This window comes from Polyodon spathula, chromosome 22 (genome assembly GCF_017654505.1).
Source record: "Polyodon spathula isolate WHYD16114869_AA chromosome 22, ASM1765450v1, whole genome shotgun sequence".
NCBI lineage: Eukaryota > Metazoa > Chordata > Actinopteri > Acipenseriformes > Polyodontidae > Polyodon > Polyodon spathula.
In genome coordinates, this window is record NC_054555.1 from 30,569,254 (window position 1) to 30,591,641 (window position 22,388).

The following is a 22,388-nucleotide window of genomic DNA, read 5'->3' on the forward strand; positions in this document are numbered from 1 at the left end:
CAGCCACTGGATAGCTAAGATTACAGGGGAGGGGGCAGTCCTTGCTCAGCCACTGGATAGCTAAGATTACAGGGAAGGGAGCCGTCCTTGCTCAGCCACTGGATAGCTAAGATTACAGGGAAGGGAGCCGTCCTTGCTCAGCCACTGGATAGCTAAGATTACAGGGAAGGGAGCCGTCCTTGCTCAGCCACTGGATAGCTAAGATTACAGGGAAGGGAGCCGTCCTTGCTCAGCCACTGGATAGCTAAGATTACAGGGAAGGGAGCCGTCCTTGCTCAGCCACTGGATAGCTAAGATTACAGGGAAGGGAGCCGTCCTTGCTCAGCCACTGGATAGCTAAGATTACAGGGAAGGGAGCCGTCCTTGCTCAGCCACTGGATAGCTAAGATTACAGGGAAGGGAGCCGTCCTTGCTCAGCCACTGGATAGCTAAGATTACAGGGAAGGGAGCCGTCCTTGCTCAGCCACTGGATAGCTAAGATTACAGGGGAGGGGGCGGTCCTTGCTCAGCCACTGGATAGCTAAGATTACAGGGGAGGGGGCTGTCCTTGCTCAGCCACTGGATAGCTAAGATCACAGGGGAGAGGGTAGTCCTTGTTCATCTGTCTCCTGATGTCAGATCTGTGCCCCAGTGGCATGGAAGTGGAAGCCCAGAGGCAGCCAATGTAATATTTATCAACAGATGTTTGCATCTCTAAAACCGTTTTGGAACAAAGAATGAATATCTTTCTGGAGGGATGCCATACTAATTGCAGGCAGGAGGAAACACTTTTATAATGGTCACTTGTGGGTAACTGAGGTTTTCTTCCATTTCAAGCCATTAGCAATCCTCTGAAAAAACAGTCAAGAGTGACTGGGTGGAAATATAAAAGAAACAACACATAACTGAGTGTAGATTATTATTATTATTATTATTATTATTATTATTATTATTATTATTATTATTATTATTATTATTATTATTATTTTCAATACATATGCTATTATGCACTATCTCAGCATGTAAGTATTTCTTATCAATCATGCACTATAATGAATGTATGATCCAGGAAGTGCACACTGTTTGCCAATATTGTATATCAATGTATATTCCATAGAAGGGTTGCAAGAAAATGTCCATCAGCCTACAAACCAAACCATACATCACACAGCCACCTTAAGCAGACCTAACTAGACGCAGCTGACCAGCAGTCCAGGCTGTGCGTGTTACTCTGTCTGCTTAATGAGCAGTGTGTGGATTGGGTCAACCTACTATTTTAGTGTTTGTCTCCTCTTTGTGCTTTGTACAAAATAAGAATTGTATTATTATTATTATTATTATTATTATTATTATTATTATTATTATTATTATTATTATTATTATTATTATATTTTAGTGAGAGGGCATTTAGCAGTCGTTGTACACTATCTAGTTGTATATCACTGTTAGGATGTTTTCCTATTTAGAATCCTTACGAGCACGGTAAATGGACTCAGAATAAAAGGCCCTTGAATATTTATGAATGTGCTTCTGTAAACGTCACCACGCAGCAATGCTTAGATGCTAGTGACTGGAAGAGGCGGAGAGAGAGAGAGAGAGAGAGAGAGAGAGAGAGAGAGAGAGAGAGAGAGAGAGAGAGAGAGAGAGAGAGAGCTCGGGTTGAAGCATCATGCAATCAGCAGGCAGCAGCAGCATCAACACATCACAGCATCCGAGCACAGACCTGCTTCAACTTTCTGCAGCCAGAAATGAACAAAACAAGTGCCTCTGTTGACGTCCAGTTGCACACCCCGTGTGCTAGGAGTTAGAGGCAAAAAAAAAAAAAAAAAAAATAGGCTGCAAAAAATAAATAATCAAAGGATCCTGTTGAAATCGTAAGCAGTGTGCAAATGATCGTGTGATTAAAACGCCTCTCTGAGCCATAGGACTGACAGGGTTTGATTGTAATGCAACTGATCTTTTATTTTTTATTTTTTTAAAGCTGAATCGGATAACAATCGCCCAATATTTAAACCTCCGTCGGTCCGACTGTTCTCTATGATTTGTACGGCTGTAGAAATACAGAGAGCGGCACCCTTTGTCACAGTGCAAAAAAAAAAACATACTGTGTGCAGGCAAGGGTGTGTTGGCGATACGGAATTTGAATTTGAAGTGTTTCAATAAGCAAACTCGTTCATCGTGAAGTTACGTTTTAATTAAGCCGAAGAAATACGATATTTTGACAACATAGTTTTCCCAACCTTTAGCCTTTAAGCGTGCAGCGCGGAAGCTCTCTGGACGGCGTGGTGCTGAAAGGATAGCGCACGCTGTATGTAGACAACCGGACGGACTGCTGCTGCTTTCATCTCAAGCCTTTCCTGGCATATCAGCTGTACATTAGCTACACATTATTCATCTGAATTGATCGGATTCTTCTTTGTTAGTTTGTTTGCGTCTTTGTTTTCTTCCTGCAGCTTCTTAGGCTGAGTACGCCCTTTGGTTGAATGTTTGCCGGGTTTCATGGCTGTGGCACGGAAGATCAAAACTTTGCTGACTGTTAACATTTTGGTTTTTGTGGGGATTATATTGTTTTCGGTGTACTGCAGGATCCAGGACCGCTCAGAGGAGCTCGTTCAGGTCGGAAGGAGCTCCGATCAAAGGATCCGAAGCCGGAACGCCAAGGTCGGCAACTTTGTGGACAAAAAGTCCATCCTTGAAAGACTGGAGCACCTGGAGGACGTGGTCTACAACCAACTAAATGGTACGGGATTAAAGACTATTATAATGAAATAGTATCATTTAAATATCGAGGTTAGTTATTAGCGGTAATTATAACAAGCTGGTGCACTCTACCAGGCAGGCTTGTACACCTTTTTTTCCTCCAGTTTGAGGAGACTGGTGTATAAAAATAGTAATAAATGAATAAGTAAATAAATAAATGAATCCAAATAATTTAAAGAAATTAAAACATCTGTAGGCTGACTCATGGTCAGTGATGTTAGTATGCTCATACCAAATACATACTTTTGTGATTTTTGCAAGTGTAGTTTAACACACAAATACATTAAATAACTATTATACTAGTGTGTCTTTGCTATTGGAGTTTGGTGTTAGACCTTTGGTAGATTCGGGCTGAAGAACATGTTGTCCAGTGTAAAATGCCACAGTGTTTAATAAGTATATTTATCTAACTGTAGTTACAGTCAAATATTAAGTATAACATATATAAAAGGAAATATAATTAAGTGCCATAGGATCATTAATGTCTCCAGAATAGAGGACCTTGGTTTAATGTTCCTACAACTGAGTGCCCCTTCTATATCACTATACCACCAAACCCCACTCACCGGGTACAAGTTTGGTTCGGCTAATGTTGACTTTTCATCATTAGAGCATGACATTGTGATCAGCCTTGTGTTGGGATGCAGCCATCATAATGCTTTGCCATTCCATAAAACACATTTACTGGAAAGCTATAAAAGTGCTCAAGCTCTAGTGATTGAATGCATGTGAACATTACAGCTACACTAGGGGAACGATGTGATGAAGTGTGCATCCAATCAAATGAGCCTGCGGCTTAAAATTCCTGCTCCCATTAAACTGACCCTGTGCTTAATGTAAAACCTTGCTCTCTCTCTCTCTCTCTCTCTCTCTCTCTCTCTCTCTCTCTCTCTCTCTCTCTCTCTCTCTCTCTCTCGCTCCTTCTTTTCCAAGTGTTGTCCATTATTTATATCTTTTGAATGGGGAGTCTTGTTTACGTCATGCCATTTCCAGCACTTCTATGCTGTTAAATGATTATTTTTTCGCCTCTGGAAAAGAGGGTCCGGTATGCAGTTATGAGAGTGCACAGCGCAGTGGGGAAGGCAGGTTCAAGTTCACAGCAATGCACTTTGTTGTTATTTCCTTTTCGTACAGTGATTGACATCGGTGTCTGAAGGACATCGCTCAGATTATCTCTACATTTAGAATGAGCTCAATTTAACAAAACAAAACCAAGCAAGTTGAAAAAAACGGGCCATGTATCGAAGAGCAGAACATTGTAAAACAAACAACAAATGCAATATCCCATTTGTTATTTCCCCTTTTTCTGGGAGATCTGACAAATGCTGCACATTCCCTTAACAACGCTCTATTAGTTTTGTTTCGTTGGACTCTGTGTGGACTGAGAGCTGTTTGCTGTAGTTGCCCTACTTTCCCTTGTCTCTGCCCTGCTACTCCTAGCAGCCAATGCAAGGTATAATTAGATTGCACTCAATTGCAGCAGGTTTGAGAACAGAAAGTTATACTGAGTTGCCTGTTGAATAGTGTTCTACATATACTATATTCCACCCCTTAGTAACATTTGCTTCCCATTTTGACTGGGATTAGTGCTTGTATTTGTTGTGGCACTGACTTCGCAAAGCTCTGCTAGCTGCTAGTGCCAGACTACCTTCTTTGTGGTGTTGATGATCAGTCTATGACATACTTGACATTCGGTATCTTCTTAATGGAATTAGATTTTTCAGATAATTTGGAAATTCTAGAACTAACAGTCATGCTCATCAAAGCCTCTGGTTGTTTGTATTTCATCTCCGAAGAGCCCACCCCCACTACCCCTGTATATAGAAATAGTGCATTTATGAGTCTAGTCAGCAACTCTTATCACATGACTATCCGGTATGGTTAACCAATTATCTAATTCAAGATCTCCTTCCTGAAAGGTGAAAGCTTCATTCGTTTGACTGCATTGTATTTGCACAGTGTTGAAGAACCCTTTGCGAATGCTCAGAGCTCCGGAGAAGATGTTTTCACTGCTGGATGATTTTTCAAAGCTGATCTGGCAGGGAACCCTCTTCCATGTGTGCAATAGAGAATCAGAGTATATGTATATCAGGCTGTGCCTGGAATGCTCTGTCTTGTAACTTCATTGTATTATTGTGTAATCGATTGACTCATAATACTGATGCAGGTTAAAGAAGATGCTTTATGTTCAGTCCATGACATCCAATGCTTGGCTGGTCCATTCATTTCCTATCTTTGTCTTCCATATAAATTCACTTAACTGTTTTCTCTGTCAAAGCAGATGGATTCATTTTATCTCTCTTCATAAATTCTCCTCTGTATAGTGCTAGCTAGATAGCCATTGTTACAGCTAGAGTAAATCAGAATTTATGACATTACAATTATGACCAAGTAATGAAACTAACCACTTATAATAAAAGCTCAGTCAAAGTGTGTGTCAACTCACATTTGGATTCTAGATTATGCTGTCCTGCCATAAGAGGACACAGTGCAGTTTGATAAGCAAATGTCACACAAGCTCCCATTGATTCACAGCACAGCCTGCTGTTGAACAGCTGATTCAGTTGAAGACACATAAAGGCTGTAACCAGTGCACTTGGTGACCACCCTTATATTCTTCTTGACAAGGGAAGCGTTCAGGGTCTGGGTGGGTGAGACTGGAGGAAGCTGTCATAAACAATCCGCACTGCAGGTTTCAAGAGGGAGGTATGCCTGGATCTCCGCTTTCTAAATCAGGACTGCAGACAAAGAAACGCTAGAGGTGGTCATTATTAACAGGTGGCTATTAACACGAATTGAACTACAGGTGGGGAATCGTGAGCCTGATGACCTGTTCTCATTGGTTATTGCTCTGCTGAGCAATAAACCAATTCTTAATTAAGCCATTTTACTGCCATGAATGCTTTATGGATTGGTCACATTTTAGCCACTAAAGAATTCTTAAGAGAGTCATAATTTACGCTCTTAAACAAACAGATTGCCCTGAGCACATTCGTTTCATAAATATTTGTCATCTCAGAACGTCAGGTTTGGATGCACAGATTTATGTTAGCATTGAATCATTCACAGCGAGGTATATTCTACAAGTCTCATCTAGAGTACAGCGTGTCCTACAAATAGCGAATGCATCCCTCACTGTGCCCCCTCGGGGGAAGCTAGTCTTTTTTAATATTGCCAACACCTTGATAGTTGGATTCTGTACAGAATATGAGTACACAAGCCTTGCTGTTAATAATACAATGCTGTCGCAATCCCAACTTCACAGAGCTCCCTGCATGCAGCAGCCTGTGCTCCTTATCTAATGGTCACACTTGTAAGTAAACAGCAGTTCAAATATCATTGCATATGCACGACTTTGTCTTTGCCGAGCAAGTTTGCAATACAGAGTAGTACAGGATGGGAGCAAAGCATTCTAACTTTCTGGATCATATTTCAAAGCAAAGCAGAGGAAAAGCAAAATCATGTTGAGTTCAGGTGTGTTCCGTTGTTTCTGTACTTTTACACTGTAAAATGATTGTATCCAATTTGCCGTTGACGGTGCACTTGCTTCAAGAATATGTCTATGATTATTAAACCTGCCTAGGAATTCTAATTGTTATTGGGTTAAGGGCAGGTGGAAGAACTACGACCCAGAGCTCTGAACTCAGATCTCAGCTCTGACCAATAAAACTCTGATTAACTGATTCAATCAGAGCCTGGCTGCGGGCGCATTGAAAGCAGCAATAAATTCTGTTATCTAATTTGAAGCGCCACTTCATCTAGCAGTACTGTTTTGGCATCACAGAAGGAGCGGGCATGATCACATCATTGCAAGCCTACACCCTGTGCTTCATCTTATGTATGATTCAGTTGTTGTTGTTTGTTGAATTTTTTGTGCTAACCTGAAACACCACACTAGAGAGCATGCAACGCCAATGCATTTGAAATAATGACTCGCATGTTTCACATAAATAAGCACTTACTGTAAAGTGGCAGCCGTCTTTCAAATCCCAAGCTGTGTCTTTGTTTCCCCCCTTGATTGTGATTGCGTGTGTTAAACACCTTAAAGAACAGAAGAATGGTCTCTGTCGCTCAGTTTATTGAGGCTTCAGGAAGTTTTACTGTGCATGTTTTAATATCTTCCCCAAATCAATCGTAGTTTACAATGTATAATCCTGAGCAGAAGCTCTGCAGAGCAGTGAGCTGGGCTAGCATGACCTTCAGCCTGTGCAAAGCCTGCTTGTCTGCTTAGGCTGATACAGAGCCACCTACTGAAGCAGGAACTTTGCAGAACTCAATCATGTACAGTGAGAGGGTCACTCTTCATGATGCAAGCTGTGGCGTTTACCTTCCAGGATCTGGGAACAATATATTTGGTATCTATTTTTCACTGTCAGCTGTATGGCTAAGGTCTTACTGCTGACTAAGAAATTACCCCCAAGGGGAGAGATATAAATGACCTTTTCCTAGCTCCGATAGCCCTTCGAGCAGCTACGCCTTGATTGTGATCTGGAGATTTACCAAAGCTTGGAGAGGGGAAGGATTGTACATTATGGGCAATTGTCAGTCAGTGATTGCCATACGTCATTTCCCATAAAACAAAAACAGGACTAAGAGGAATATCAACATGATGGTGAACAACGTGTGTTCTTGTGTTCCTTATTGTAAACCTAGTTAACTGACTGGCTTGCCATTAACACCAGTTATTTCCCCTCTAATTAGTTCAGAGCTGTGTTAAAACTAAGTGAACCTCCTGAGGGTAAATGTAATTATAGGCAGTATATTGCAAATAACTCAATTGTCTTTAACCATGCCAAAAAGACCAAAGATTGATATTGACAGACCGAAGACTAAAGCTCAGTTTTGTATCTATTTGATATGTAAAAAAGCACAATACCTGTATATGCAATTTTTTTCTGCCTGCCATGTTAATTGCAGTACACAACAATACATCTATAGGATTTTTCTGACTGCAGCAATTCTTCAAAAGTAATGATCAATGCATTTCACTGCCATTGACATTGTCTCAGGAATGCTTTGACATTCAGCTTGTGTGCTTTAACAGCGCTGTGTTAATTGAAGTGGGGAGGCTCTGCTGGGACACAACACTGAAGCGAGTCGTTGATTTACAGTGTCAAGAAACATCAAGGGAGACATGTGGTGCCGTGGTAACAGACCGTGTGTGGGATTCTGAACCCTGCAGGTCAGATGAGGTAATAAGCGCTATAGCTGTACAGTGGTTGTCGTATTTCCAAGCAAGTCCAAAGGCATTGAAAGGAAGGGGTTGGTGAAATCAGTGTGCAAGAGCAGGGAGTCATATCAATTAATTGTTGGACAAAGTCTCTCTGTTTTTTGGTTTTTTTTTTTAATCAGAAAAGATATCTTTTGAGATATCAGTTGCAGCAACTGGAAAAAAAGCCAAGTGCCCCATGTTCGTAAACATTGCACCTCAAAGGCTGTCTAAACTTGTACCATCTACAGCAAACAGTCACCATCTGTACCATCTGATCAAACTGTCACGCTCAGCTGAGGAGAGCTCACTTTGTCAAGAGGCAGTTCATCAGGATAGGGACTGAGTCAAACAACCACACTTTGGATGTGCTGTCAAAACCAAGGACTATAGAGTAGAACACCCCTCCCGGGCCAGGCCAATGTGCAGGAGTGAGCGTCAGCACTCTGTGAAGAGCTACTGCACTAATTACCTGATTAACAATCAACTGGAGAGTTTGGAGATGCCCTTTAAATCCAGGAGTTGTTACGGCTGTTGTCTGCTATTGTCTTTTATTAACAGCATTCATGAAACTAAATATTTGGAACCCGACACTAAATCTAGTTAATGTGACCCCTGAAAAATAAAATAAAAATAAATAAATGATAACAATGTGCATTGGGTCATTTCTAAAGACATGCTGTTGATACAGTTTACAGCTCGCTCTGCCTTATTAATCAATATATAGGATCTGAATGAAGTTTCTGGGGATGTCATAGATTTATCTGCCACAGTAACTGATTTAGTATCACATCTATAATCAGAGGTAGCAGTGATTAGTTGATCCTGTCTTTAGGGATTCGTTAATCATGTTTATTTTACCTCTGATAAATCTGCTTATCATCTGTTGCTGCTAAATCAACATATTGCATATTCATTTATGCGTTCATTAATATGCTGACTGGATAGATCCACTGAGATATAAAAGTGCTGATACCAGCAGAAGACTACATGCAATAGCATAGTACTGTAGATAAACATGCACACAAGACAATACAAGGACAGCCTTTAAAACAAAAAGGCAAGATAATTCCTTGAGTACCTCTTCCAGCAGACTGTGTTTAAGTGACTGATTGCTGTTTTAAATCTCATATGCCACCCCAATAAATTCACCCTTGGTTATAAAGAATAGCAGTGACTGATGTGCCAGCAGCGTTGGCACTTGTTTTTATGTACTGATTGAGTGCCAGTACACACACAGTGACCCTTTGGAGTTGTACAGCGGGCATCAAGAGAATCACACAGAATATGCGTTGAACAGCACAGAAATGCCAACCGGAACTTGTTTGGATGCATATCAATAGCAATGCTTGCTGTAGCTCCCAGTGAAGATACCTGATGTTTAAAGCTTGTTTGTGATGTTGGATAGCTGGCCTGTAATTTTGATTGAAGTGTTCTAGTTGTATACAGATTGTACTCATTGTGCTCTAGTCACAGAACTAGGAGGACTCTTTTAAGGAATGTGTCTTGCAGATCACGAAGCTCTTTCATAGTGTTTATTCCTATTTTTCAAAGTTTTAAAACAGCCCTTCATGTGTTGTCTATGTGGCCTGTTATTTCACTGTATTCATTCAAATAACCCTCCAAAAGGTACTTAGTTCATAAGAGTGTTTGATGAGTGAGACTAAAGTAACAGCTCACCATGCATTCAGTCAATAGAAATCTGTCCTTCTCTAACAATCTTGGTACAGTTTGTAATGTCATTCACGCTTTTAAATATATTTTACATCATTTCAATTTGAAAAACAAAGATGAGGAAGCTACTTTGATGAATACCTAATGGAACTGAACCTCAGATATAAAGACACTGATCTCATTAAGTTACTTATTGTGATTAATTTGTTAAAGTAAAATTCAGTTCATGCATTATACATTCATATATTACTCATCCCATGTGATTTGTAAAGCATTGTATGTCTTATTGTGGGTATTGACGGTAATTGTATTCAGATTGTGTTCAGCTATTGCCAAGAATAATAATTGCCACAGACTTCTACCATGTTGACAGGGTCCATCTTGAAGACCCAGTGTGGGAGTCCCAATCTGCTAAATCAAGCTCAAAATCGGACACATCCTTAAAACATCCTCTGTTTCAAATTCTCAAAGAACAGAAACAAATGCAAGAACACTGTTACTGGAATGAAGACCCACGTGGCAAGCTCCACTCTGACCCAAATTTCTAGATTTGTATAAACATGTTCAGTCCTGGTTTACAATCATGTACCATGGTGAACTTTTTCCAGACCATACTTGGTGCACAGTGTGGCAGCACAGGCAAGCCTTGTTCAAAATGCATTTTCATTATCAGACCAAGGAGTTTCAGAACATGGTGGTACAGTACAGTACAGAAGATCACAACCAATGATTGCCCACAATGGTGCCATGGTTAACGTTGAGTAACGTAAGGCAGAGAATGTACTCTGGCTTCAGGTAGATTTCACGATGCATCTTTTCTCTCCTAAAGGTCTTGCCAAACCAATGGGATTAGTGGAAGGACCTGGTGGTTTGGGGCAAGGAGGAGTCGCTGCCACCCTGAGGGATGACAGCCATGAATCGGAGAGCAAGTATGAAGAATACGGCTACAACGCCCAACTGAGCGATAGGATCTCGCTGGACAGATCCATTCCTGACTACAGACCAAAGAAGTAAGTCAATCAATCAGTCATAGGCACAGTAATGTTTATTCAAATATTAATAGACTTTTTTGGCAGTTGGTTAATGGCAGATGACTTCAACAGTGCTATAAGTATTGATGTAGGCAACACTGGGCAGAACACATACAAGCTCCTTTTCATTCATTTCAGTTTGTGAAACAAAGCTAGCACATTACAGACCTTGCGCTCCAGTGCTTGGTTTGAAGTTAATTGCACAGGAGCTATTGAGCAGTGCCCTTCGATGACTAGGGTGTTTAATAGAGGCTCTCCACATGTTGCCCATCAGATATGATATTGATTTCTCTTGTGTACAGATGCTAGGGGCCTTTCCTAACCTGCTATTCATTTCAATTAAAGTCTCTATCAGCTGATGAGCAGAGACGGCCAGAAACATTTATCATGTCATTACCAAAAGCCATCCAGCGTGGATACATGCTGTATCTAAGAAGACCGCATAACATAATAACAACAATAATAATTACATAACAATACACTTTACATCCCTTTTTATAGATGGTATTCAAGGAACAAATTGTATTATTCAATCTATAACAATCTAATATCCAGCTTGGGGTCCAGGCTTGGCTTTGTGTGTAGAATGTGGTTTACAGTCTAAAGCACAGAATCACCACAGTATTTTCATATTGTTTTCAAAATGGATGACACTCAACACTTTGATTATGTTATTTTTTTATAATACACAACAGCAACATGGAAAAAATAGTGATCCGGCTACTTCTCTCAATATCTCACTTCTGAGAGTCAGTTGAGAAGAGTGCAGCCTAATCTAGGCTTTCTCAAACTGAAATTGTGTATATATATATATATATATATATATATATATATATATATATATATATATATATATATATATATATATATATATATATATATCTGTCTGTGATGGATAAAAACCTCATCATAGGAGGAAGAATAGATTTAACTGTTTTGGGAACTTGCAGATTGGATATAGACTATATATATATTATATATATATATATAATATATATATATATATAATATATACATATATATATATATCTATATGGGGGTTCTCTCTCTTCTCTCTCTCTCTCTCTCTCTCTCTCTCTCTCTCTCTCTCTCTCTCTCTCTCTCTCTATCTATATATATATATATATATATATATATATACACACATGCCCAGGCTATGTGAGTGGAGTGTATCGTATAGTGCATGACCAGGCTATGTGGGTGGAGTGTATCGTATAGTGCATGCCCAGGCTATGTGGGTGGAGTGTATCGTATAGTGCATGCCCAGGCTATGTGGGTGGAGTGTATCGTATAGTGCATGCCCAGGCTATGTGGGTGGAGTGTATCGTATAGTGCATGCCCAGGCTATGTGGGTGGAGTGTATCGTATAGTGCATGCCCAGGCTATGTGGGTGGAGTGTATCGTATAGTGCATGCCCAGGCTATGTGGGTGGAGTGTATCGTATAGTGCATGCCCAGGCTATGTGGGTGGAGTGTATCGTATATCATGTTGCATGACAGGTAGTGTTTGGAATGTAAGGGGCCCCTATTGCTGTGTCTACAGCCCTTCCTGCTGAGCCAGTCTGGTGGGATAGGATTATGATTGCTTGTTGTTGCACAGGTTGAGTTTCATCATCACATAGATAAGCCGCTCTCTAGTTCTCTTTTCATTCTGTAAATGCACAAGCCCTAAAACCCCCTCCAGGACTGGTATGGTTTGCTTTTTAAAGTTTTCACATTAGCTGGTTAACCGTGTTTATTTGCAAGATAAAGGGACATGAGCTCACTAGTTAACGTCATGCAGGTTTTGCTTCTGCAATGTGACTCATCAAGCTTCTGAATATGGTTTGCTGGACCCACATGTGCCTGAGGGCAGTTTCATATTGTAATGCATGCTGCATACTGTAGCTGCAAATACAATGTGATGTACCCAGGGGGTCCATTTTATTGATCTTTTTGTCTATTTGTATTGTATAGTGTGTCAATAGATGACATTATAGGACATCCTCAGCTGTACTGAGAACCACCACTGCATATATATTAAAATAGACCTCCTTATGTAATAAAATAAAAAAATAAAATCCTCAGCTGTATTGAGAACCACCACTGCATATATATTAAAATAGACCTCCTTATGTAATAAAATAAAACAAAAAACAAAACATTCCAGTTCGACTGCTTGACATGGCAAGGTGAGGAGTAACACACAGAAACTGCAGAGGAGTGAATGAATGTAACTTTATATAACAGTGGACAATATTCATAGGGACTATGAGAATACAATATTACAATGACAACAGTGGTGTAATCCTAAAATACTGATTTTATCAAACAATGATTATTATACAAATTCCCATTTTATTGGTATACTGAAACACGTACAGTAGGTAATGCATTGATCTTAGTTCTACAAGTATTTCCACTCGCCTGAAATTGTTCCAGCTCACCTACATCACCGCTGCCTATAGAATATATAGTACCAGAACGATGTTCCAGCTCACCTACATCACCTCTGCCTATAGAATATATAGTACCAGAACAATGTTCCAGCCTGCCTACATCACCTCTGCCTATATAATATATAGTACCAGAACGATGTTCCAGCTCACCTACATGACATCTGCCTATAGAATATATAGTACCAGAATGATGTTCCAGCCCGCCTACATCACCTCTGCCTATAGAATATATAGTACCAGAACAATGTTCCAGCTCACCTACATCACCGCTGCCTATAGAATATATAGTACCAGAATGATGTTCCAGCTCACCTACATCACCTCTGCCTATAGAATATATAGTACCAGAACGATGTTCCAGCTCACCTACATGACCGCTGCCTATAGAATATATAGTACCAGAACGATGTTCCAGCCCGCCTACATCACCTCTGCCTATAGAATATATAGTACCAGAACGATGTTCCAGCCCGCCTACATCACCTCTGCCTATAGAATATATAGTACCAGAACGATGTTCCAGCTCACCTACATCACCTCTGCCTATAGAATATATAGTACCAGAACGATGTTCCAGCTCACCTACATCACCTCTGCCTATAGAATATATAGTACCAGAACGATGTTCCAGCCCGCCTACATCACCTCTGCCTATAGAATATACAGTACCAGAACGATGTTCCAGCCCGCCTACATCACCTCTGCCTATAGAATATACAGTACCAGAACGATGTTCCAGCTCACCTACATCACCTCTGCCTATAGAATATATAGTACCAGAACGATGTTCCAGCTCACCTACATCACCTCTGCCTATAGAATATATAGTACCAGAACGATGTTCCAGCCACCTACATCACCTCTGCCTATAGAATATATAGTACCAGAACGATGTTCCAGCTCACCTACATCACCTCTGCCTATAGAATATACAGTACCAGAACGATGTTCCAGCCCGCCTACATCACCTCTGCCTATAGAATATTTCCAGCTCGACTTCACCACTGAAATATCCATGCGGGATGCTGCAGGCCTCATATCATTTTTGAATGCTCAGTGCTGTAAATCAATTTGTTCATCAGATTTTTAATAAGACCCTGAGATTATTTCACAAATGTACAAAAAACAGGAAACGCTTGTTAAAGAATCACTCTTTAAAAAGAAGAGAATTTAAAAATAATTGTATTTTCAAGCACTCAGCTGGCAGGCAACCTTTCAAGGGTATATGAAACGCAATGATTACAAAAAACTGTATGTGAAAGAGAAGGTGAATTGCCGCTTATTTACTCTCTGTTCACCATCGGTTTAACAAAACAAGCTGCATCTGAATTGCCCAGCTCCGAATGTTCCATAATTATATATATTTATTTATAGCCCCTCAGATCCACCCCCACCTGCTTTTATCTGAAAAGCAGGGGTATTCACAAGACATCCACTGTAAAGCTCAATGCATGTGCTGGCTAAACTGCTACTGTATTGGGTAAACCTTAACCCTAACCCTAATGCAGCACAACTGTAAAACTCTAAAGCCTAACTCCAATCTCCAAAAAATTCAAGGAACTTTGTAGGCCAGTACCCCAACAAGCACCCGGGCAACATGCTTCCATTCGTCATTCAAGGTGAAATAACCTGCACTGGCCATGTGGTCATTCAAAATACAACTTCATAACATACAGAATCTGCAGACAAATACATGCACAGCACTGTAAGGCATTGGTTGTGCGGTATACAAATTCTTTAAGAATAATTCCTGGATTCCCACAGATATAGGCTTGTTTGCTTGGGTAATTTACTACATTTTTTCCCAGCATCACACACATTAATCAATATTTTGCTTGTGTAGGCACACACAAGCTGCAACATGGTGAACATCCAATTTTTTGGGGGTTGTATGCATGCAATTATTTGAAATCCAAGCCATTATTCCACAATTTGAGAAACTCTTCAAGCACTGAAACGTGACGATCCCGCCCGGGTCCCGTGTGGTTCTGGCTCATATTGTGACAGGCTGCGTCACAGAATATCGTGACAGATCCGTGTTATTGTCATTAACTGTGTGTATGCTAAAGATGAGCACCCTTGACACATGACAGGCGTCTATTGCAGTGCAATCCTCACACAGCAAAAACAAAGAGATAACCACGGCTCAAGGACATGGACTCAGACTCAAACTCCAAGCATCAAACTCCACTGCGTTTGGTTGATCTTTTTTTTCATACTGATTAGTATATCCCTAATGAAGGCACTTCTGATTATAATTACAATACAATCACAACACTGTATTGTAAACACCAGAAATAGAAAAAACACAGAGAAGAAATGCACACAGGCAGGCCACCAGGGGCTGATAAAACAACAGCAGTGTTCGACACATGGAAGCTTGAACCACTGAGGTTTTACTGGACTATGGATTTTTAGCAGCCATGTCAACGTGCATTGTGTAACCCAGTCTAGTCAGCCACACAAATGTGTTGTAAGTTTTATTTTGTTCAAAATCATGTCCAATTTGTCGAGTGCATAACATGCTACCCAGTTTAAATGCAGCCATCATAGCAGGCTGCTGCAAGGTCAAATCCTAACAGGCTGTTTTGCTTGCTGTAAATTACTTCTAAAAGCAATTACTTAGACTAGCAACAAAACCACCCTACAGTGTGAAATATGAATAGACCTGATATATATCAACACTGCAGCATTAATATGCCTTATCACTTAAGCACCAGCAGAGTCATGCACTGGCTCAGGAAGGACTAGTGGAGTTTTCCCATTCTGTAAACAAGCTGTTGATAAATGATTAGTTAGGTGGCATTTCAATGTGGATTACAGTACATTAAGCCCACTGAAAAGTAATGAGCTGTTGGCAGTAGAAAAACTTTAAAAAAAAAATCTTAAGTCTTATTGCAATATCAAGGATATTCGGTAGACAGCAACTGGAATGAACAAGTGCCACTTGTTTCATGTTATGTCGCTCAAAAAACAAGAATTTCAGAAGCAAACAATAAATGTGAGAGAGCAATTTGCTTTCTTCAGTGCTTAGCAGCATCAGCATCATTTAACATGCAGTGGAAGAGGACCTTGGAGAGGATGATTTACTTTCTCCAAAGCTTTTAGAGAAGGAATGCAGCCATTTCTCATAATGCCTTTAAACAATGGCTGAGGCTATTGGACCCCTGTGCAGTCGCTAATGGGAACAATTTGAGACAGAGTATACATGGCAGTGGTGGGGGCGATAGTCACAACTGAGTCTAATTGGTTCACACCACTAAGCTGAGGGCTACAGTAATGCTTTCCTTATTGGCACACAGTAAAGTATTGTATAGACTGCTTGAATATTGTATTATTTACTTTTGTTTTGCATTGTAGATGTGCTGTTCACATCTATTTCCCTGTTAAGATGGAACATGTTTCTTTTTCTGGGAGCTGAGCTGGGCTACAATGAAGGAAAAGAACACAGTCATGTGACACAGATATACTCAGCTGGGCTGAAACACACTGCCCAAATGTTGTCAAAGTAACTAAACATGCAGCCGTGTGTTTTGTTAGCACTGAGTGCTTCTGTTCACACAGTCCAAAGAGGTGTGCAATTATACTGAGAGCTGTGCAAAGAACATGTGTTTGCAATTCCCCTTTCAATATTACCGACTGTTTCTTTATTTGTTTTTTTTTCCTCCGTCTAATCTCTAGGTGGCCTTGTTTTTGTGTGTTACTCCAAGGACAACATAATTACCAAATAAAATAAATTGCCTATGTAGCCTATAAAAATGAGCACACTTTGGTTTGTAAAGGACTGACCCTGTGCCTTGTGTTTTTACATGGATCAAAAACAACAATCAAGCAGGATTGATTGATCGTGAATACAACCTATCCCTTTTAATAGTCAGCAGCATATTTAATAACCACAGTGACTGAAGCTGGAGCTGCTTATATAACCCAACAGCTGGTCAGGGTTGCTATTTCAGTGGAACAACATGGAAGCAGTCCCAGCCAGTAAGCCTACTATACAGTGTGATCTTCCCTTGTATGGTATGTGCACCTGGACCTGACCAATTAGCAAGTGTGGGTTTTGCTCCCATTTCACCCTTGACCCAGTGGAGGGAATTTGCTTTGTGTTTCTTTCACAGCAGTGCGGCACACCCACGCATCTACTGCAAGCAAAGCTTACATTATTCCATTTAAAAGCGATTGAGGTTCTTGGAGTCCACTGTGTATTCGTCAAATGGAATTTATTCACTTAGTCATCTGTTTATTTGTTTATTGGTTTGTTTATCGATTTATTGATGTATTTATTTCATTGGTTATTTATGTATTTTCTGCTGTCCTCACAGGTGCAAGCAGATGACCTACCCAAGTGCCCTCCCTCAGATGGCCGTGGTCTTCATCTTTGTGAACGAGGCTCTGTCAGTGATCCTGCGGTCTGTGCACAGCGTTGTCAACCACACTCCACCACAGCTCCTCAAGGAGATCATTCTGGTGGATGACAACAGTGACAGCGGTAAGACCAGTTCACCATTGGGTCAAACCCCAATTCATCCCCAGCTCCTCAATCAGCACTGGCATTAGTATTGGTCAATCCTAGGGTCCTTATTGATATCTGTTAGGGTTGAAATCGGCTGTGAATCATTCCTCAAGTTCATTAAGGTCTTTCCTCCAAAGTGCAGTACACATTTCTGAAAGCAGACCTAAGCAGCTTTGATAGAGGGGGGGTCGTTCAGATGGGTTGCTATTAATGTGATCACTTTAATCAAACTGGCAACAGGATCTGAACATAACTGAGCCCATGAGGACTACACTTAGACATGCTTTAGGGCTTATAAAAAAATGATAGCTGAAGTGTGCTGATGAAGCTCTGCTGAGTCAAAGAGTCTCAGGCAGAACCCAATGGATCTGGCATAGTAAAGGCAGTCCCTAATTCCCTGAGACTGCTCTGATTTTATAACTGGGAAGCGATGAGGGGATGCTTGGCAATCAATTAGTTAGAATGTACTATTTGTGGTAAGCCAGGCTTGCTGGAAGGCATTATTATAAATAATGTGTTTAAAGAGGGAATAAGCTGAGTCTGTGTTGGTTCATTAAAGCGTTCCCAATACAGGAGCTGTTGTAAATGAGTTGCCTTTCGTCTTATTAAATATTGATTAAATACAGAAGTACTAGTGGCCAGTTTTTACTTTAAAATCATGGAGTTTTTTCAAGATGTATTTATTTATTTTTTGTTAAGATTTAAAATGGTCTCTAACTTCATTGCAATTACAGTATGAATTAGAACATAAGAACATAAGAAAGTTTACAAACGAGAGGAGGCCATTCGGCCCATCTTGCTCGTTTGGTTGTTAGTAGCTTATTGATCCCAAAATCTCATTAAGCAGCTTCTTGAAGGATCCCTGGGTGTCAGCTTCAACAACATTACTGGGGAGTTGATTCCAGACCCTCACAATTCTCTGTGTAAAAAAGTGCCTCCTATTTTCTGTTCTGAATGCCCCTTTGTCTAATCTCCATTTGTGACCCCTGGTCCTTGTTTCTTTTTTCAGGCTGAAAAAGTCCCTTGGGTCGACATTGTACAGTTTTAACATTACTTCCCTTGATTTAAATTCGACACTTTTCACAATGTATCCGAGCATCTTGTTAGCCTTTTTTTATAGCTTCCCCACATTGTCTAGATGAAGACATTTCTGAGTCAACAAAAACTCCTAGGTCTTTTTCATAGATTCCTTCTCCAATTTCAGTATCTCCCATATGATATTTATAATGTACATTTTTATTTCCTGTGTGCAGTACCTTACATTTTTCTCTATTAAATGTCATTTGCCATGTGTCTGCCCAGTTCTGAATCTTGTCTAGATCATTTTGAATGACCTTTGCTGCTGCAACAGTGTTTGCCACTCCTCCTACTTTTGTGTCGTCTGCAAATTTAACAAGTTTGCTTACTATACCAGAATCTAAATCATTAATGTAGATTAGGAATAGCAGAGGACCTAATACTGATCCCTGTGGTACACCACTGGTTACCACACTCCATTCTGAGGTTTTTCCTCTAATAAGTACTTTCTGTTTTCTACATGTTAACCACTCCCTAATCCATGTACATGTGTTTCCTTGAATCCCAACTGCGTTCAGTTTGAGAATTAATCTTTTGTGCGGGACTTTGTCAAAAGCTTTCTGGAAATCTAAATAAACCATGTCATATGCTTTGCAATTATCCATTATCGATGTTGCATCCTCAAAAAAATCAAGCAAGTTAGTTAGGCACGATCTCCCTTTCCTAAAACCATGTTGACTGTCTCCCAGGACCCTGTTACCATATAGGTAATTTTCCATTTTGGATCTTATTATAGTTTCCATAAGTTTGCATATAATAGAAGTCAGACTTACTGGTCTGTAGTTACCTGGTTCAGTTTTGTTTCCCTTTTTGTGGATCGGTATTACGTTTGCAATTTTCCAGTCTGTCGGTACCACTCCTGTGTCAAGAGACTGCTGCATGATCTTGGTTAGCGGTTTGTAAATTACTTCTTTCATTTCTTTGAGTACTACTGGGAGGATCTCATCCGGCCCAGGGGATTTGTTTCTTTTAAGAGCTCCTAGTCCCTTTAACACTTCTGCCTCAGTTATGCTAAAGTTATTTAAAACTGGATAGGAACTGGATGACATGTGGGGCATGTATCTTCAGTATCGTCTTTTTATTGTCTTTGTCCAGGTTTAACACCTGGGCTTCAAGACTGTTTCTTTTGTATAGCGCTACCCCTCCTCCTCTTCTGTCCTGCCTGTCTTTCCTATACAGTGTATACCCACAAATATTATATTCGTCCCCATCACTCTCAGACAACCACGTTTCTGTAACACCTATCACATCATAGTTACCTGTTAGTGCAGTAGCTTCAAGTTCTAGAATTTTGTTTCTGATACTTCTAGCATTTAGATAAATACATTTAATGGTTGTCTTACCTGAGTTGTTGTTCTTGTTTTGATGCAGTCTCCCTTCTGTTTTTTTGTTGATTTCTCCCCCCTTCCTTTCTAGTTTAAATGCTTCTGAACCTGCTAACATTTATTTAATAATTGCACTTTAATAAACAAAAAACATTTGCCAACGTTTGTCATTTAGTTGTCCCATAATTGCACAATTACGACAATTAAAGACGGTTAATTTAAAACAGAATGTGTCCTCTTTTTTTAAACAAACCAGGGGAAATCTTGCTGTATTCAAATCATTGCATGTATTTAATTAAGCTGTAATTATTAAAGTCGAGATTGTTGGCAGACAGCCAAGATAAATTAATGTTGTACTCCTGAATTAGTATTATTATTATATTTGCCTTACTTTGCTATGCATTTTCTGTGTTCTATTGCTCCAGTATTTATTATTAGAGTTATTGTACTATATATTTTTTCCTCAATTTGTCTTTTCCTGAATGTAAACCTGGGCACTGATCAAACATGCCATTGAAATAATGAACTAATTTAACCCTTGACACTGCTGCCCTCTGACCTCCCCTACACATATTCATAGAGAGAGAAGCACCCTTTGTGATAACAAGCATGTGACTGTCTGGGAGTCTCTTTGGGTTATTTAGAGTTTCTTAAATAAACTCTTGTGTGCCATTAGTAAACTGCCTGGGTTGTTCATATTTTCATTGAACAGCCATTTCACCCGCGTTTCAACTGAATCTCCCCCCCCCCCCCCCCCCCATCTCTTAAACATTAATAAATGATTGTAGACTTTGAAACTGGCAGCTACACTATATGGCAGGGAAGCAAAGTGACAGAAACTCACTTCCCTACCTTGAATTATATTACTGAGCTGAACGGAGACGATTTCAGGGACCTGCTGGGAATATTTCTAGCACTGATCAGTGTTTTGCATCTGCAGAGTTTGTTCCAAGCAGGTAACAGCTGTAAAGATAGACCATGTATAGGACCAGCTAGCGTTATTATGATGCAGAGCAGACGTATTGGTTTGCCAGCGATACAGTTTGTTGGAAACTGCTCATCCAATTGTGATCATACAGGAGTGTCATTTTGTATGTGATTATAGTGAAAAAAATGTAAAGTGAATTAAATAATCCATGGCTTATTAAAGCACAGTGAAAAATGCAGTATGGCGCTTAAAAGGAACAACAAACAGTTGGCCATGTGATTGATTTTGAACGCGCTTCTCACAGAAAGTCAAGTTGCCAGGGTGATTCATTTTACGTCTGCAGCTTCTTTGTCACTGTCTCTGCTGCAGTGGAGCTGAAATTCAACCTGGACCAGTATGTGAACAAGAGGTACCCGGGGCTCGTGAAAATTGTGCGCAACAACAAGAGGGAAGGATTGATCCGAGCCAGGATTCACGGGTGGAAGGCGGCCACGGCTCCTGTCGTGGGCTTCTTTGATGCCCACGTGGAGTTCAACATCGGTTGGTAAGTCAAGTTTTCTTAATGTGGTGTAAATATACTCTGGGTCTATGAAAGGGGGGCAGTGTATACAAGGTGGCCCACATTGGGGTTTTACAGTTAAAAATAAAGGTCTGTTTGACAGTAAGAAAGAGAAAGGGAGTCATAACAGGTAGTGCTATGGGATGCACAAAAAAGAAAGAAAGAAAGAAAGAAAGAAAGAAAGAAAGAAAGAAAGAAAGAAAGAAAGAAAGAAAGAAAGAAAGAAAGAAAGAAAGAAAGAAAGAAAGAAAAAGAAAGTGAAATGAGAGGTTTTCAACTGTCAAGGGCACTGCTTGGTTTTGTGTACCTCTGGGGCCCAGCTTAAGGAGCTTAATGAAATAACTTCAGAGGGTCTCAACCCAATTTCCAGTTGACATCAACGCTTATCACAAAACAAGCAACACAACCAGCCTTAATTGGCACCTAGTTTGAGACTGTCAGCTCAGAGAGCCCTGAAGACAGTGTGTGGTTGAGGCTGGACACTGAAGAAATTCATGACCTTGGGGGAAGATCATTTTCAGGTTGCCAGTACTGACACATTTAAAGAGCCCTCAAATGCTTTTCTATGCGAACAATGCAGGAAAAAACAAAGGCACTTATTGTTTGCATTTCTATTTACTAACATGTGTGATGCAGGCAGAGAGCAAACCAAAGAAGTCAGCAGCAGTAATAAATATCTCATATCCTAACAGATGTATTAGAACATAAGAAGAAGAACATAAGAAAGATCTCTAACAATAGGAGACCATTCAGCCCATCTTGCTCGTTAGGTTGTTAGTAGCTTATTGATCCCAGAATCTCACCAAGCAGCTTCTTGAAGAATCCCAGGGTGTCAGCTTCAACAACATTACTGGGGAGTTGGTTCCAGTATCCCACAATTCTCCTATTTTCTGTTC

The 22,388-nt window shown here is 40.2% G+C and overlaps 1 protein-coding gene across 2 annotated transcripts in view; it reads left to right on the forward strand.

Annotated features, from left to right (window-relative positions):
* The first annotated feature begins 1,649 nt into the window (after positions 1-1,649).
* LOC121296806 (polypeptide N-acetylgalactosaminyltransferase 9-like) overlaps positions 1,650-22,388 on the forward strand; it is a 43,887-nt gene continuing 23,148 nt past the window's right edge. Inside the window, exons 1-4 of one of the 2 annotated variants that reach the window (XM_041222626.1) lie at positions 1,650-2,719; positions 10,452-10,632; positions 17,413-17,579; positions 21,303-21,477. In XM_041222626.1, the coding sequence (XP_041078560.1) occupies positions 2,479-2,719; positions 10,452-10,632; positions 17,413-17,579; positions 21,303-21,477 (764 nt within the window). In that variant the 5' untranslated portion in view covers positions 1,650-2,478. The remainder of the gene's footprint in view (positions 2,720-10,451; positions 10,633-17,412; positions 17,580-21,302; positions 21,478-22,388) is intronic. The other variant, XM_041222625.1, reaches the window with a different exon arrangement.